At 41.1% G+C, this 17,204-nt stretch overlaps 3 protein-coding genes across 3 annotated transcripts; 2 read left to right on the top strand and 1 right to left on the bottom strand.

Annotated features, from left to right (window-relative positions):
* Positions 1–723: 723 nt before the first annotated feature.
* AK88_03828 (uncharacterized protein) lies at positions 724–2,691 on the top strand (the record flags this gene model as incomplete). The annotated part of the gene is made up of 8 exons (XM_012481438.1): positions 724–856; positions 1,040–1,118; positions 1,230–1,332; positions 1,550–1,664; positions 1,849–1,937; positions 2,057–2,116; positions 2,246–2,371; positions 2,590–2,691. The coding sequence occupies 8 exons, from the start codon at positions 724–726 to the stop codon at positions 2,689–2,691; spliced, it is 807 nt and encodes a 268-aa protein (XP_012336861.1).
* A 1,808-nt stretch (positions 2,692–4,499) lies between these two features.
* Positions 4,500–7,036, top strand: AK88_03827 (uncharacterized protein; the record flags this gene model as incomplete). Its single annotated transcript, XM_012481437.1, has 3 exons — positions 4,500–4,898; positions 5,039–5,802; positions 5,998–7,036. The coding sequence occupies 3 exons, from the start codon at positions 4,500–4,502 to the stop codon at positions 7,034–7,036; spliced, it is 2,202 nt and encodes a 733-aa protein (XP_012336860.1).
* A 1,197-nt stretch (positions 7,037–8,233) lies between these two features.
* AK88_03826 (uncharacterized protein) lies at positions 8,234–16,642 on the bottom strand (the record flags this gene model as incomplete). Its single annotated transcript, XM_012481436.1, has 1 exon — positions 8,234–16,642. One exon carries the CDS (start codon positions 16,640–16,642, stop codon positions 8,234–8,236), a length of 8,409 nt encoding a protein of 2,802 aa, XP_012336859.1.
* Between the last annotated feature and the right edge of the window lie 562 nt (positions 16,643–17,204).

The following is a 17,204-nucleotide window of genomic DNA, read 5'->3' as shown; positions in this document are numbered from 1 at the left end:
AAAAAAAAAAAAAAAAAAAAAAAAAAAAAAAAAAAAAACAAGCCTTCCCATAAAAACCCACACCCACCACTAAAAAAAAAAAAAAAAAAAAAAAAACACAAAATAGTAACGGGGGGTGTATACGAGTGTGAACACCCGGATGGATAATCACCCAACGGAGAGTTAGAAACTCGTTTTCGCAGAAAAGGCAAGCAAAACAGCAAACACATAAAATAGTCGCATGACGCCAGGTGTTCCCATTTCTCACATACCAATGCTGCACTGCGGATAGGTCTGCTAAGTTGGATCGCGCAGTTGGAAAAATGTTGCAAATCTCAGCAGGTATTACCACTGGCACGGAGAAAATATGAACAGGTCAGGCGATTTAGCCACGTTTGTGCACAAAAAAAAAAAAAAATATAAAAATATAATAAAATATGATAAAATAAAATATGAAGCAGGAGGGGCAAACGAATAAACTTGGGTGAGAACGTGCGCACAAAAATACAAACATATTAAAACGTGCATAGAAAACATACGTACTACCCAAACAACCGCGCTCACCCGCGTCAACACTCCGAACGGCAGCCCTATATAATCGCCACTACAATGACAAATTACGCAGCGATTCGTAAAAAAAAAAAAAAATCGCAATTCTCCCCCCAAGTGAGAATCACCAAAGGGTACCACTGCTGAAGTTATTCCCCACCCCCCCTGAACCCAAAACAACACTGTCGTAAGGAAATGTCGAAGTATAGGGCCCCCCTCCCTCCGTACAATTTCAAAAGCAAAATAGAGAAAATCGACGAGGAGTTCCGCAGGAGTGGCACCTTCAGAAGAATAAACAACCGCAAGAACAATGAAATCAGGGATATGTGTAAGTTAATTTCTGTATACATGCTATGAGTTAGGAGATGACTTAAACCACACCATGCTCTTAAAATAAGGAAACATCGTGAAGATAGCTTACCACGCACCACAGAAGGGTGTGCTAAACTGTAATGAATTTTTCCGCATATTATTCAACCCCTCCTCCTCTACCCCTTTTTTTTTTATTCAGTCATAAAACTGGGGGCCGATGGATATTCTGACGCGTCCTGTTTTTACTCCCTGGGAAACACCAAAATATTGGCACTCATGTAAATTTTTGTGCAATTCATGGTGTGCTAGCAGTTTTGTCTGTACACATGTTCGCTGCGCACTTGTATGCTGCCTCTTCTACACCTTTCTCCACCATTTCCATTTCGAAGATATGGACCGAAACCGGACTCCAAGAATGCAACTTACGACAAGGGGAAGGTTTTTTTGGAAATAAAAAGTTTGAATATGAATGACCATGGGGCCAACGACGAGGTATTTTTTTGTTGCAGCCCATTTTGTGAAATAATTCACGCGACCATTTAAGCGTTTTTGTGCAGTCTAACGTACACCAGCTAGCTAATTTGCATTTTTTTTTTTTTTTTTTCTAATCTACCATTTTGTATGAACGTTCATAAGTTTTTGTTTGGTCTAACGTACATTAGCTAGCTAATTTTCACTTTTTTTTTTTCCCCTCCCCTTTCCATTACAGAGCGATGAAAATATAAAAAACCTGTTACTAGAATGCGTTTCGAGCGTTATTCTGCTGGACCAGTACCCACAGTGTTCCATTAACATAAAGTGTCTAATCATTCAGAACGATGGAGGTAATTTGGAGACGCGCGAAGTAGTTGTTGTTTCACGTGTCCACTTGTGGGCAAAAGTCACCATATGTGCGTGGGGAGGTCAAGCAAATGCATCTCCTTAACCCATTATTCTACAAATATAAACGGCCCACCTATTCCACCATCTCACCTCCCCTCCCATCTTTATCTTCTACCAACCTTTAAGGCTGTCTGAGTGCCACCCTGACATGCATATCGCTTGCATTAATCAATGCCCAAATTAAAATGCGGGACATTATCGTTTCCGTAAATGTGGTAAGATGAAAAAAAAAAAAAAAAAAAAAAAGGGGAAGTACCAAATATATGGACATACACTACTATGTTTATTGACTTAACGATAATATGATTCTTTTTTTTTTTTTTTTTTTTGCAAGAATTCGATCATTTGCCCAAACACGAAGAGAATGTTTCATCTTGTGGACGTGGACAGTTTGGTACACATTTGAAAGGGGAAAGACTCCTTCCGTTCCTGTGTGCGCGGCATATATGGTAAACGTGTTGGGCGGGCGCCCAACTCTTTAAACCTCTTCTCCATGTGTGCACAACGCTGTTTCCCTATGCAGGAGGAAAAGTACTACGGGGGGAAATACGACACGAACAGTATAACCCTGGGGATCTGTCTGAACCTCAGAACAGTGTGCTTCTTTCATGGATCCGGGAACTCCTTTAACAGCAAAACGTTGTCCGAGGTAGGCAGCGCATTCCGGGCGCACTCTACGTGCACCTCTTCGTGAACCTCTTCATGCACCTACGCGTGAAACCTGCGCGAGGGTGTCATCGTACCAATGCTCACCACCGCGTCATCCTTTTTTGATTACAAATTGAGAGGGGTTATTCCGCATCCCCTTACATGTGTATAAACTCGCCCAATGCACACCCACCGCAACCTTCCCTCCCCTCCGTGCAGATCATCAGCTACGCCGAATGCGCATGCAGGTCCCTGGGGTGCGAAATAAAGACAGTACTAAAAAACTACATGGCGAAGAAGCATGAAATTTCGTGCACCTAGGGAGAAAGGCCAGAAGCAAACTAAACCCACTGCTCTTCCGCTGCCCCCCCGCCCCGGACCTGTCGCTTTTTAATAATAAGACGTCGCAGGGGTATTGCCCCAATTCGGTTGTCCAACTTGCTGAATTCAGCAAAGAATCATTTTTTTTTTTTTGTTTTTATTTGTATAGAACACACCAGTCAACATATGACTCCAAATTTTGCCTCATACAAAATTGACAAAATGATGAAGAGAACATACCACATAAAATAGGTTGGCCCTTCTTCCATGCCGATGTCGCACATGGCCTTTGCGTAGGGAGATGCGTCTGCTTGCGTAATTGAATTAAATGCTATATTTTCGTTTTACTCATGTGAACGAAAGGCACAATGATGAGGTTTTTTTTTTTTTTTTTTTTTCCTTTTCTTTTTTCGCACTTCCTGGTGATGTTGGTTTGGCGAGGCCCCCAACCCCGCGCGCATTCGCCCAGAGGAGAGGCTTCTCACAAGAAAGGGGTGATATGTATATGTTGTTAGGACGCGAACTGGCCATGCGCTAAGGTTGACTTGTTGCTAGTAAAGTATGAATTCGCAGGATCAGGATGATGCGTACTGGCTGGGACCATCTCCTCTTGTGAAAGGACGGGAGTTTCCGTACCATTGACATGTTTCCCCCTTGTGGCACCTCCCCATGGATGAGTCCAATATGTTGATGTATATATATATATATATATATATATATATATATATATAAAAGGAAGCGATATGGCAGGTCCTACGGGGCGGGTATGACAATTTTATATGCGTGCTGACGCAACATGTTTGTAGGCGCCCTGTTCAGTCACATTGGGAACGCACTGCTAATATATATTAGGCGAGTTGGCGCACAAAAGGAAGAAAGTGGCACTTTTTTTTTTTTTTTTTTTTTTTTTTTCACTTCTTCGCAATTGTTCCAAGGTTTGCTTGCGCGAGCTTCGAGGCATTTTCCCCTGCTGATTTTTTTTGCCACGTCGCTGTTTTTACGTTGCTTCCATTTCGCATATTAAATTCGCCGACGGTTTGATCATTTTTTTTTTTTTTTTTCCTCTTTCTCGTCGTCTTTCTTTTTTCTTCCCAACTCATAACCCAGGTTGCTCGTCTCTAACCGCAGAAGAGTGAAATCTCATGATAGGACTCTTCCCCCCCCCCCCCCCCCTTTTTTTTTTTCGTCGTTTATATATAATACCAGCACAACATTTGCAACCCTTTTTTTTTTTTTCCACCCTGCCCCCCCCTGGACGATTACTCTCTATGTATAAATCTGATCGATGCGAAAGTTGACCCAACGTGACAGTTTTGTTTTTGTATGTCTCTTGAAGCAAGTCTCGCTGTTCGCCAAGCAAACATATAAAAAAAGGAGGAGAAAAACAGGGCAAAAAAAAAAAAAGGGAAACAAATAACCTTAGTGCAAAGTGAAGCTAAAACAAAAGTTCCACAACCACATTTGATGTCGTTTTGATTAAACAAAAGTTATGATCCAGTGAGAGGTGAGGAAAAACACCCTAAACCACCCCCCCCCACCCCTCTTCAAAAGAGAACCCCCTGTGCAAAAGTTGCGCTGTTTTTTTATATATACCTGATGTGACACGCCCCCTAGGTAGAACAACCTGATCAAAGTCCAGTTTTGCTACCTCCTTACCAGAGAGGCTCCAAAAACGGGCACAAAAAAGCGGAGTAAAAAAAAAAAAAAAAAAAAAAGGGGTGTTGTCCGCGCATCCACATGTGATATAATATTTTTTTGCATATTGGACATTTCCCACTTGAAAATCGCTGACTGAATATACCGAAAGGATGAAAGATGAGGAGGAACGCATCTATATGTATTCTGATATTTTTTCGCATGGTCTGAGTGGTGAAGAGAACAGCGATGCAGAAGAAGAACGGGAAAAGAAGAAGAATAAAAAAAAAAAAAAAAAAATTAATGATAATAATTTAAAGAATGGAGAAAATGAATATAGCAAGCTGAGGGCAGAAAATTCAACCATTTTAAATAATTACTTTGATGCTGAACCCATAAAATGTTATAATCCTCAAGTGATTAATGCGTCTTTGCAGCATGACTTTTTACAATTTCCACAGAACAAGGAACACACGTTGAATATCTTCGATGGGGAGCTCAACGAGAATAAGCACTCCGTTCAATTACGCAAGCCTGGGTTCTACTGCATCTACGTGGAGAACAATAACAATGTAAGTGGGAGGAGTGAAAAGGGGGGAAGCGTGTGTGTGTGCGTTGTCCTACTCACTGCGCTGTTTCACCTCGTCTATGACTTCATCCGTTCGTTCATGCGTTCACTCACTTATTCGTTGTGGTCCCCCCCTTCTTGCAGAGCAAATGGGACAGCATCTACTTTGGGCTGTCGAAGATGCAGGTGGAGCTGAATTACAAACTGATCTCGCAGAACGTAGGCAAAGACACCCAAGGGAAGGCAGAGCCCCATAACAAAAAAGTGATTCTACATAAAAACCAACAGAGGAAGAAACACCCTTCACATAACCAAAAGGAGGAGGAAGAAGAAGATGATGTAGGTGTACATGTGGAGGAAGAAGAGGAGGAAGAGGAAGAAGAGGAAGAAGAGGAAGCGGAACATGAACACGATGAAGATGAACACGATGAAGAGGAACACGATGACATGAATCTGAAGAGAGACCCGATGCTACTAGACAACTCAGACCTAAATGAAGAAATTAACAAAATCTGTAATTATAATTTTGGTAACACAGATATTTTATTTGAAGGGTCCAAAGAAAGGAAGAATAAAAAGGACAAAAGTAACCTTAAGGGTATTAAAAAAAACTACTACGATAATTTAAGAGTGAAGAATAGGAGGAAGGAGGAGAGTATTTTGTTTGAAGAAAATAAAATCAACACGGAAAATTTTACTTGCACTTTTCACAATGAAAATCAGATTAGGGTTCCCTCGAAAAAAAAGAAATACGTTTACCTGTACAATCAAAGTGTCAACAGCATGCTACACTTGAATGTGAGCACTTCTATGTCCCTCGGCATGACCATCGAGTGCCGCTACGGGATACTCTACTGCGGCAAGTACAACCAGATCCCGCATGACCCCTACACGCCGTTTAGAAAACCGTAAGTGGAGGGGCGATCAAGTTGAGCGAGCGTGTTAACGCGAAAGCGTTGAGTGAGAACGGGTTGGACGGAAGTTTGCTCAGCGCTGTCCCTACACAGTCGCCGCTCAATAATCGCTCAATCACCGCGCAGTGGATAAGGCTGCGCTTCGCTCCGCTTCACTTCGCTTCACTCCACTGCTTCCCCCCCCCGCAGCGTGTCCATACTGTCCCTGGACGGAGGAGGAATCCTGGCCATGTCTACCCTGATCGTGTTGAACAGAATTGAAAATGAAATAAGAAAGGAGATAGGAAACGACGACGTGAAGCTGATCGACTGTTTTGACATGGTCTGCGGAACGAGTGCAGGAGGGTTGATTTCCCTGGCCCTGTTAAAAGAGATGGAGCTCCGAGACATCACCAACCTGTTACCAAGTACCATGCAAAAAATATTCGAAGGAAACAGAAATCTCATTTCAGGAATTTTATTTGAAGGTTACGACATTAACAATGTGAAGGATTTGTTTATGGAAAAACTGGGTAGCATGTTTATGTCTTCACATAAGAAGGTATATTGCTTTGTGACGGCAACAGATGTGAAGCACAATCCGTATAAGTTGTTCCTGTTGAGGAATTATACTCATAAGTATAACGCCATAAGTGGAGAAGCTTATGAAGGGATTAATAAGTTTCCTTTATGGCTAGCTGCCTGGGCAACTGCATCAGCACCAACATATTTAAAAGGACCCAGTTCTGAAGATATTAAAGATCTGGGTATTCATGTGAAGCCAGAAATACATCTGGTCGATGGAGCCTTGAAGGCAAGCAACCCTGCTCTTATCGCATTGGAAGAATGTGCTAGATTGAATAATAAAAATCTCTCCTCCTTTATTAAAGAGGAGCTAGATACTCTAGTTTCAATAGGGACAGGAAAGTCTCCAACCAAATTAACTCAGTCAGGAGCTAGCGGAAAATCTGCATCTACATTTGAAATAATTCTTAATTCAGGTCACCTGCTAACCAGAGCAAATGAAACACACCGTGAGGTGCTACAGTGGCTCTCCGACAGGGAAAATACTTATTTCAGATTTAACGTGCCCAACATAGGGGACATCAACATTGACAGCCAGGACATACGGGATTTTGATCTCATCGCCAAGGCCACCCGCGACTACCTGTTTGATGAAAAATTCTACGAGATTAAACGCCTCGCGCATAAACTCGCCAACAACTACATGCGATCCAGGTACCTCTAACGTGGTGAAGCGGTGCGAAGCGGAACGAAGTGAAGCGATGTGAGAAGCAAACGAGCGAAGTGAAGTGAGGCGCGGTGGCTTCGTTCACCACGAGTCATCCCTTTCCTTTGCTTCTCACTTCGCTGCGCGTCGTTCCGCCCCTCTCTCTGCATGAGCGTTTTGTCACTCTGCTCCCTCTACCCCTCGTTTGTTTTCCGAATTTGCAATTTATTTTTTTTATATTTTTTTTTCCATGTCCACATGGAGGTCCCCTCCCCCGAGGGCAGTGTCTTTGTCAAATTGCGGGGAAAATTCCCTTCCCCCCTTTAATTCATTCTCCCATTTTATGCAGTCTCGTTTTTTTTTTTTTTTTTTTTTTTTTTTTTTTTTTTTCCGCGCGCGAGTAAACCCACATGAACACACAATAGTCAACCCACCCATGCACAATTAGACCGAACTGTTTTTTTTTTTTTTTTTTTTTTTTTTTCGCTTCCTGGGAAAGAGAGGCGGCCCCCCAGTGAAATACCTCGCGCCGTTGGGCGGGAAACAACATACATCACCGGAGACCTCGATTGACGTACGATATATATATTTTTTTTCTCCTTCCCATTGCCTCAAAGTCATTTTGCACAAACACATATAGGTTTCAGCAGGCCATGTGTGTTTAATCCAGTGGTCAGGCATTTGCACCTTTTCAAACCCGTTTCATTTTGAACGGCCAAATGAAAACCTATGAAAGGAGCTCGAGGAGGGAAAAGGGGGTGACGCGCAAGTCACACCTGGTCTGGTCACTTAGCTAACCATTAGACTCACTTCCAAAGAAACAACCAGTGGCAGCACCATAAAGGTGTGTGCAAGCCAAATGCGAAAGAGCTATACAAAAAAATATAATATAATAAAATAAAATGTGATTAATCCGGGGTGAAAAAGTTAATGATGTGCAAAAAGGAGCCCATTAAAAAAAAAAAAGTGTGTTGTTCTGGGCAAGAATTGTTGAAAGGGGCCATTTAAAAATGGGTTGTGGGGTGCCACTTGATGGGGAGCGGGTCGACTGGGCAAACGTGTCTGCTCACCGCCTCGGTTACGGTTGCGTGGAGCTTATCGTATGGGAGTTGCACCCCCCTGCGAGAGCCGCAATAGGTGGGGTTGGCTGCCATTCCGCTTCGCTTCATCATCGCTTCGTCACGGTTGTTTGCTCTGGGCTCCCCCCCCCCCCGTTCAGCCGCCGCGCAGGTGCGAACTGAAGGACGCCTTGCTCAAGTCAAAGTACCTTATGCGAATTCTGGTCTTGGGGAGGGAATTGTCCGAGTCAGGCTCGAAGGTGAGGTTGATGGTGTGGGTGACTTCATTGGAGACGCACTTGCAAGAGACGACGTGGCCCTTAGTATCCTTCTTAAAGGTGACATAAGATAGGCTGACCCCACGAGCGTTGTACTGAACGAAATCGGTTTCAGCTTCCTCCGACAAGTCAACTAACTTCTTCACTTTCATATCATCATTATTGTCATACACAGATGCAAAGCAGTTGTTCGGAATGACTTCAAATTTTCTAGGACAAGCAAAACCAGCATAGCTATTATTTCCAAAGGTAATGGAACAAGTTTTACTTTCCTTCAAATTCGAATCAAAGTTATGACTGAAGAGGTGGCTGTACTTACCAGTGAAATCACAACCACTAATTTCACTATACCCTTCTCGAACGTTAATACATATTTTCACAATACCTCCATATGCATAATTATAATTAATCATTTTAGAAGTTAAGGAGTTGTTGAACTCCATGGCAAAATGAACCTCTTTTGAAACAAAAGGAGGAACCCTCAAGGTATGTTCAATAATTTTTGTCCTTGCATCTAATTTACTAGTAGTAATAGCCCCAGGTAAAATTTGCTCAATGGGTGTAGGGATCTTTTTATACAGTACCTTGTCTTTTAGGTTAATTGGGTTCATAAATATTTTTTTATAATTCTCCTTTTCATGGGTTGGGTATTTTATAATCAGTTTATCCCACCTGTACAAATTTACTACATAATGATTTGTCTTATTATTTTTCTGTTCAAGACCTTCCATGAATTCTACAACGTTACATATTGTAGCATTTTTCACACTGTCATATGAACAAGTGTCATTAACAATCCTGTTCTCCTTTTCTCTCTTCAAATATATTTCATCTATTCTCATTTTTATTATTCCTTCATCACAAGTGCAGTAAAAATTCTTGTTCAGCTTTTCCAAACTTTTCATATCCTTTGGAAGAAGGAGATAGGTATATGTATTTTTTTTATTTAAAGAATTTGACACAGGGATAGCTCCTTTAATAATGTTTGTAATTTTTTCCTTGGGTAGACTACTCATCTGGCTAGCTGTTGTTCCTGCTTCAGATTCAGCGGCAAAGTAAGTCTCATGGAAACAGTTGTCTGGTAGCAGTTTTCCTGATGGGCAATTTATACCCACCGCAGTGTTAGGGATGAGGGACATTGAACAAATGGATTCATTTGTTTTTTCTCTTTTATTAGTAAATATAACCAATTTGCCATCATCATCCTTTTCATTTATAAAATCACATCCCTGCAGTTCTTTCTTATAAGCGGACACATTTACACGTATCACTCCGAGGGAAGTATTTTTCCCTTGTGGGTTTTTTTCAGAGGATTTGCCACAGAATACGTGGAACTGGAAATCATTTTTTACATATGGTGGTACGAGGAAGCGGACTACACCGTCACTTATCAATTCAGTTGTCTTCAATTCATTATTCACTTTACTTTGCAAATATACCACTCCTGGTAATGCATGTTCCAATTTGGTTATCTTACTTGCTACCACTACATGGTCTAGAACCCGTTTTGGATAATACACCTCATGTTTATCCCATCCTGCATCTAACTTTCTCATACCTATCGCTTCTTCACTACTCATACCGTAGTACGCCTGGTCATAAATTTCTTTTAAGGAAAATGTTTTATTCTTTGTCTTCTCCTCTTGGTAGGTCACAAACTGTTTGTCATTTATCGTGATGATTACCTTTTCCGTCTCTTTCATTTCAGTCATTGTATTTTCCTTATGCACGTGGTCAGGTATAGCTGGACATTTTATAGTAACCACATCTAACGCTCTTGCATCTACTGTGCATGTATTCCTTTGGACCTTTCCCTCGATGAGGGTGAAGAGTGATTCTTGAGAGAAGTCACATGTGTAGCTGATTCCTTGTGAGAGCATATTACTACATGATCCATCTTCATCTTCTCTACATCCGTCTGACCCTACCACCTCTGCATCGTCAATAGTATCCACCTCCACCATGGGTTCTACTTCATCTGCATCTACACTAATTTTACTTCTCAAGGGGAGAAGCTTATTTCGTACAAACGGGTCTTCCTGCATTTGAGGCTCCTCATCAGAAGATGCATATTCCGTTTCAACATCCATGGTGCCAAATACCTTCTTCTGAGGATTGTAACAACTGCATGAAAATTTAATGGCGCTTCTAAATTTGTGTGGGACCTTGGCATAGGAAGAGGTGTAGTTTTTTTTAAAATCTAAATGCATAGAACCCAAATGGAATGTCTCAAAATTAAGCATTTCAGTGATATTTGAAAATTCTGAAAATTTCTGCAAGTCAGCCATTTCTGTATCATCCTCCCCAATTAGATGTAGCAAATCTTTTATGGGCATATTACTTTTTGTCCTCTCAGCAAAGTTTATATCTTCATGATCATGTCCTTCTGCGTCCTCGTCTCCCATGTGAAGCTCCCCTTTGTAATAGTCCAGAGTAACGTTCGAGAAGCAAGCCTCTGGGTACAGGTAGAACCCCTTAGGACACGTAATTCCGAATACATCTCCTTTGGCTATCTTCACACTGCATACCTTTTCATTATTGGTGTGGTCTAACTCAGCTAGAGAGTTTTCACTAGATGTAAAATCACATATCTTCGCAGAACCAGGCTCCATATTTTTCCTAACGACGATAAAGATGATTCCTTTCTGTGTGCTACTGGTGCCAGGTACCTCCGTCTCGTTAATGACAAATTTGAAATTTTTATTTTCAAAGGTAGGAGGGATAAAGAAGCTGAACCCGATTCCCTTTTTCGAGTTTTTCTCGAATGAAAAGATTCTATTCCCGTACACTCCCTTCAGAGCAGTGGATAGAGACACTTGAGTTTTCTCATCGATGATGACTTTCATGTCTTCCTCTTCATCTAGGGATGGGGTAATAGAATAATTTTTGTAATCCGCTTCGTCGCTGGTACTTCCCATCTGGGGCAGAATCACAACCACCTCGGAAAACAAATCTGCATCTACTTTACATTGAACAATTTTTTCTGGGTTCTGTTTAAAATTGAGCGCTTCATCATCGAAGAAGTTACAAAAGTTTACCTTGTCATGTTTCACTGCATCTACAAGTTTCATATCCTCCAATGACATTTCATCCTTGTTCACCACCACCTTCATAGTTCCTTTAGTTTTACCATCAGGTTTTGTACAAGAGCAAGAAAAATTTATCTTATTCACATGGTCCAATGGGATTTTTCCATAAGAAACTTTTGTCTTTGAGTTAGGTAATGTAAATACCTTAACATTTGGAATGAGTTCTTTAATCTCTTTAGTCTCTTTTTTTTTATTATGAATTTGTTCAAAGCATTTGGCTGGCTCAAAAGTAGAATCATCACTGCATCTAATTCCGAAAATGTCATTTTTTGTAATCTCCACTTCACACTCTGTTTCTTTATTATTAGGAAGAAAAACTCCCTTGGTCAAAATACTGCTACTTGGAGAAGTGAAATCACAACCTAAAGTTTTTTTCTCAGTTCTAGCAATATCTACGTGAATGATTCCTTTGTAGCCGCCATGCTTGTTTCCCTCTTTATATTCATTATTGTTGCACTGCACCTTAAAGAATGTGTTACGAGATATGGTAGGTGGTACAATGATAGCAGCGTAGGAAGTGAAGGGGTTCTTTTTCATCAACACCTTCATAGAAGTGTAAGCTGCACCAGGTAAAACTCGATCTAAATCTTCTTCCTTGTCTCCATCTTCATTTAAAATCTTCTTAAAAAACCCAACTGGATGCATACTAATGTTTGAGAAGTATTTAACAAAAGAGGCATCGTCCAGGGGGGAGGAAGTGAGGTCCTCAGCTTCTCTCACAGTATCGTCGAGGATGGAAATGATTCCCTTCTCTTCCTCTTCATCTGCTTCTCCTGTTTTTGTCTTAGCAATGGCGTATATTGCTTTCTCCGTTGGGCACTTCACATACAATGTGTCTAGTGGCTTGAGCACACTGTGGCAGTGAATGTCGGGTGGGGACACCTCAGTTAAAGGTTCCGGTACGATCAAACTCCTTCTTGAAAAATCACACACATACTCGTTGTCGCTGATCTTCCTCGGCTTCAGCAGTTTGGGTGCCTTCAAATTAACCTTCAGTGTGTATAGCGTAAAATCAGATTCGCTCAGCGACGATATATCCTGCATTATTGTTTCTTCCAAAGCGTTATCATTTACATTAGTGTACACAGAGTACTCTTCCCCAGATATGTAGTTGTCTTTTATTTGTGAAAGGGTATAAGTAGTAGAACCCACTGCATCATCATACGTTTCTGCATCAGCTACCTGCTTAATTATTTCTTCTGGGTTCTGATCTTCCTCAGAAGGGTTCTTCTCATCAATCTTGTGGAAAATACTAATCACTTTGTTTTTCTTGTGAGACAAGTATGGGTGTAGACTACTCATTAGGAATTTATTCTTTGTATATACCTTGTTATACCCATCGCCTTTCTTTATGTTTAGCTTTTCATAAATGGTATCCAATAGCTTTGCACTCGGCGGAGACGTCAACGTGTACTCCTTCTTCAAAAGTACACACATACATTTGAACGACAGATCTTTGCTCACAACACTTGGTATTTCAATATAATTCAATTTGTGACTGTGTGTGTAGCTAGCCATATTATCAGTCAGCTCAAGAGTTTCTAAAATGTTTGTCAGGTTATTATCGACCACTGCATCTTTGAAGCAGCTAGTTATTTTAATTGTGTTCGGGGGACACGTGAACCCAATTACATCTTTCGGCATTGCATCTACCGAGCAATTATTTCCTGTAGCATCGTTTTGGAATATGTCTGATTTGGGTGAAGTGAAATCACAACCTTTAATTTTTTTACTCCTCTTAGGAACCTTAATCTTATATGTTAATAAGCCTCCCTTCTTCTCTTCAAAAAGTGTGTCACTATTATCACAGACTATATTGAACTCGTGTTCACTTTTAATATAGTATGGAAAAAATAAATAAATGTGAGACAGGTCTACATTTTCCTTTTCATTTGTACTACTCTGTAGGACGAGGATGTTTCTCGTCTTGTGTAACATTTCTGCGTGGGGGATCAGTCCGTGCAGCGCCTCTTGGTTAAATGGTTTTGAAGTGTCTTCTTTGTTTGGCTTCACCGTTGTGTAGGACATGTTAATATTATGATGAATGGAGAAATCTTTAGAGGGGCAGAAAATCTCAACATAGCTGTGCATTTCTTTCACATCTACCTGACATGTATTCTGCTCATATCGATCATCTAGCTTTTCCAATTTGGGTTCAATGAGAGTTTTATTTGGACATTTGTATACTTTTCCATCACCCCACTGATCCTTTTCTTCTCCACTGGTCGTTGCTTCTTTCTTCACCTCCACGATACTTACATTGTCCTTTGCTCTTGTCTGAAGAACATTCACCTCAATTTCGTTTTCCACAGATTCTAATTTGCATTTGCAGGAAAACTTAATATCAGATGTAAGTAAAACTGAGGGTATTTTTATAAACGCCATATTTTTTTTTTTCCCACTTGAGTAGAGTAAAACTCCTGGGAGGATGCTAACAATTTCTGTCTTTTCCATATCACTCTTATAAACTTGTGTGAAGCATCCTTCCGGTTCAATAACCACGTTAGTTTCATCAGCGCCTTCCGCCTCGTCTGACCCTGACACGTGTGTCTTGGAACAGTTGAACCCAACTATATCATTTGGGTAAGCTACAATATTACACTTGTCACCCGTAGACCCCACGTTGTTTGTGAAATGCTTCATTTCAACATCTGAAAAGTTGCATCCCTTAACAATGTGTTCGCTCTTGGCCAAGACCAACTCCACGATTCCTAAATTTCCTCCATCCTTGGTGTTATTACATCCCATGAGGAAATATAAAGGTTCATTTGTATCAATGTAGGCAGGTATTTGAAATTTTACATCTAAAATGTCTGCTGTAGATTGGTCATCACTTATCTGTAGGTTAGCAATTTGTTCATTTAACACAACGGTGTCTTGTGCATCCAAGTAGGAGAGCAATTTGACCAGCGCCTCAGATGAGGTCGTAACTTCATCAAAGTAGGAAGAGTCTTTGTGATTTTTGAAAATGGAATTATTTTTCAATTCTAATTTGGCTACTCGGTTTAGAGGAAAAGTTAGGAACGAAGGATAATTAGGGAGGTACTTTCCATTCTTCTCATGAAATTGAAAATATTTTTTAAATAATTCGTATTGTACATCTAGTTGTACTTTTAGAACATTTTTTTTTTTCGTCTTTTCTTCCTTTAGCGTTTTTGGAATCATTTCTAGATGCTCATATTTAGTCTTATTGATTCCACACTTCATATTAAAGGTATCAAATTCAGTTAGCCTTTTTCTACATATGATCACTTTTTTTTCAGCTGAATCTTCTTGCTTGTCTAGCTGGTCTGTAAAATCACACGTGTACTCTTTCTTCTCCTCTGTTTGTTTAGCTATTTGTATTACTTTATTCACATTAGAAAATGAATCATATAGGTCAAACACGGACAGGTTCAACTCCTGATTGATGCTAATGTAAACCATATGTTTTTTACCTTCATCTTTTAAATGGATATGGCAAAATAAGTGTGTGACCTCTTGGAAGCTCTGTGGAATACTAAAGTACTTGACGCTGAAATACTTGGCCTTGAATTCATTATTGTATATGACTGCCCCGTTTACAATTTCTTTCAAATCTTTTTTTTCCTTGTCCCACACTTTATTTGCAGAGTGAGGAATCATTTGGTCAAAACAAGTAGTCGCTTCTGTTCCCTCAGGAAACATGATACCTCCTATCTCCCCAGCGTTTAGTTGAAACACACATGGATGTTTCATGTCTTTATCTTCCTCATAATCGTACGTGAAAAAGTTTTTCTCCTTTCCACCGTAGTTGCATCCCTTAACAGTTTTACCATACGGTTCAACCGAAATAGAAACGACTCCCCTCCCCCCACTGATACTCGTATCATCAACACTTGCCTTGTTACTATCACAGATGTAATATATTTTTTTCTTTTCTTTCACTACAGGAGGTAGGATGAATTCAATGACTTGCTTTTCTGCATCGGCTACCTTTTCATTCTTTTTGGGATCTATTAGAACCCCATGAATTAGGGAAGCTAGCTTTTTCTCCTTCAACAAATCTACATCAGTTTTAGAATCTTCCTTTTCATTCACCAAAGTAACATATGGAGCTTTCTTGGGTATTAAACCTACGGAATCAGGATTATCTATGTCAGCATATTTCGTTGGACACACAATCTTGACCTTGACGAGGGGTTCTTGAATTTGCATTTCGCAGATCACTACCTTGCCTTGCTTCTCCTTCAGAGATATGGTTTTGTCAAAATCGCACACGTACTCTTTATTCGTGTTGCTAGATGCAGTGGTTTCAACTATGGGATCACTGTCTTCTACTTTTTTTCCATCCCTTTTTATTGTCGTTTGGACATCGTCGCTCACTTCGTCAAAGGTCCCACCCGTAAATTCTGCATCCTCAAACGGAAATGAAAAATCTTCATCCTCATCTTCCTCTTCCTCCTCTTCGTCCTCCTCGTCCTCTTCTGAATCCATTCCTTTGATTTGGTATTTTGTGTTTTTTCCCTTGGGGGACCACTTCCACTGATATACAGGGTCCTCCTCCTCCCCATCATCATCTTCCTCCTCCTCCTCGTTGTAGTGATCATCCTGCTCTTCTTCTTCTTCCCCCTGCTGCTGCTCCTCTTCCCCGTCGTCGTCCTCATCATCATCGTCGTTATCGTCGTTATCATCGTCTTCTGCCAAATGTCTGGCCGCCCTCTTCGCGGGGAACTTTTCCAGAGGGGATACTCCGAACAATTCATGCGCAATGATGGATAGATCATTTTTCCAAATTTTTGCCTGACCATGCAGGTGATTTGTTACCATTTTTATTGCACCACTTGGGTTGTACTTGCCTCTAGTTTCGTCTTCCCCAAGGGAGAGTCTTCCAAGGTCATATACCTTCACGCCCGGTCTCCTGTCTTCACTCTTGAGGAGAAGTAAAAGGGAGTCGTTCCTCTCATCGTAGTGCACCTTTCTGGGGAAAAAATTCGTATGGGTTATGCCTCCAAAGGGGTCCCTCGCTAACACATATGGGTGAGCATTTTGGCTGACGCACCTTCCTTCGTAGTTGCCCCCGTTGGCACCGTCTCCCTCTCCACCACTTAGCAACCCTGAGGAACGCACCTTTTCTTCTTTGGAGCCGACTCCCACCTGTGCGTCATGATGCTGCGCAAGGATGATGTGGACAAGAGGGAGCAGAAGAAGGACCCTCTTTAATTTGGCGAGCTTCCCCATTTATGATGTGCGGAGGGTGACACATGGGGCGGTGAGGGGCGGCTATGGCGCAGGGGGCTGTCCAATTGAGCGTCCACGGTTTGTATATATGTATCTGCGTATGTGCGCGTGTTGGGGGCGGGTGGAAGGAGGGGCGGACAACTGAATTGAAAACCCCGAACGCGCTGCTGAACGATGATACACGAAAATTACACCAGACGCAAGACGAATTTTCACAAGCGCATTGTCAAATTAACGTCATATAGGCATCGCGTAGGTATCCTTGATCACCACTAAACGGGAAAAAGATAGTGTAGAAAAAAAAAAGAAAAAAAAAAGAGTATCACGCCAGGGCGTGGTAGAATGTAGTTTTTTTCTTCACCTTGTTTAGTTTATTATTACTTTTTTTTTTTTTTGTCCATCTCTTGAGCCTTCCCGTGATGGTATATACATATACTGCCATTGAGAAGTGGATCCATCGTCTACAGGCTGCCACATGGCTCTAATTGAACGCACACACACAAACGCGCGTTCGTGAAGTGTATGTGAGTGCTGGCGTGTCTGAAATTTTTTTTTTTTTTTT

The sequence above is a fragment of the Plasmodium fragile genome (genome assembly GCF_000956335.1).
Source record: "Plasmodium fragile strain nilgiri unplaced genomic scaffold supercont1.47, whole genome shotgun sequence".
In the NCBI taxonomy this organism is placed as follows: domain Eukaryota; phylum Apicomplexa; class Aconoidasida; order Haemosporida; family Plasmodiidae; genus Plasmodium; species Plasmodium fragile.
Note: the sequence above shows the minus strand (reverse complement) of the source record. Positions and strands in the feature narration are given on the sequence as shown.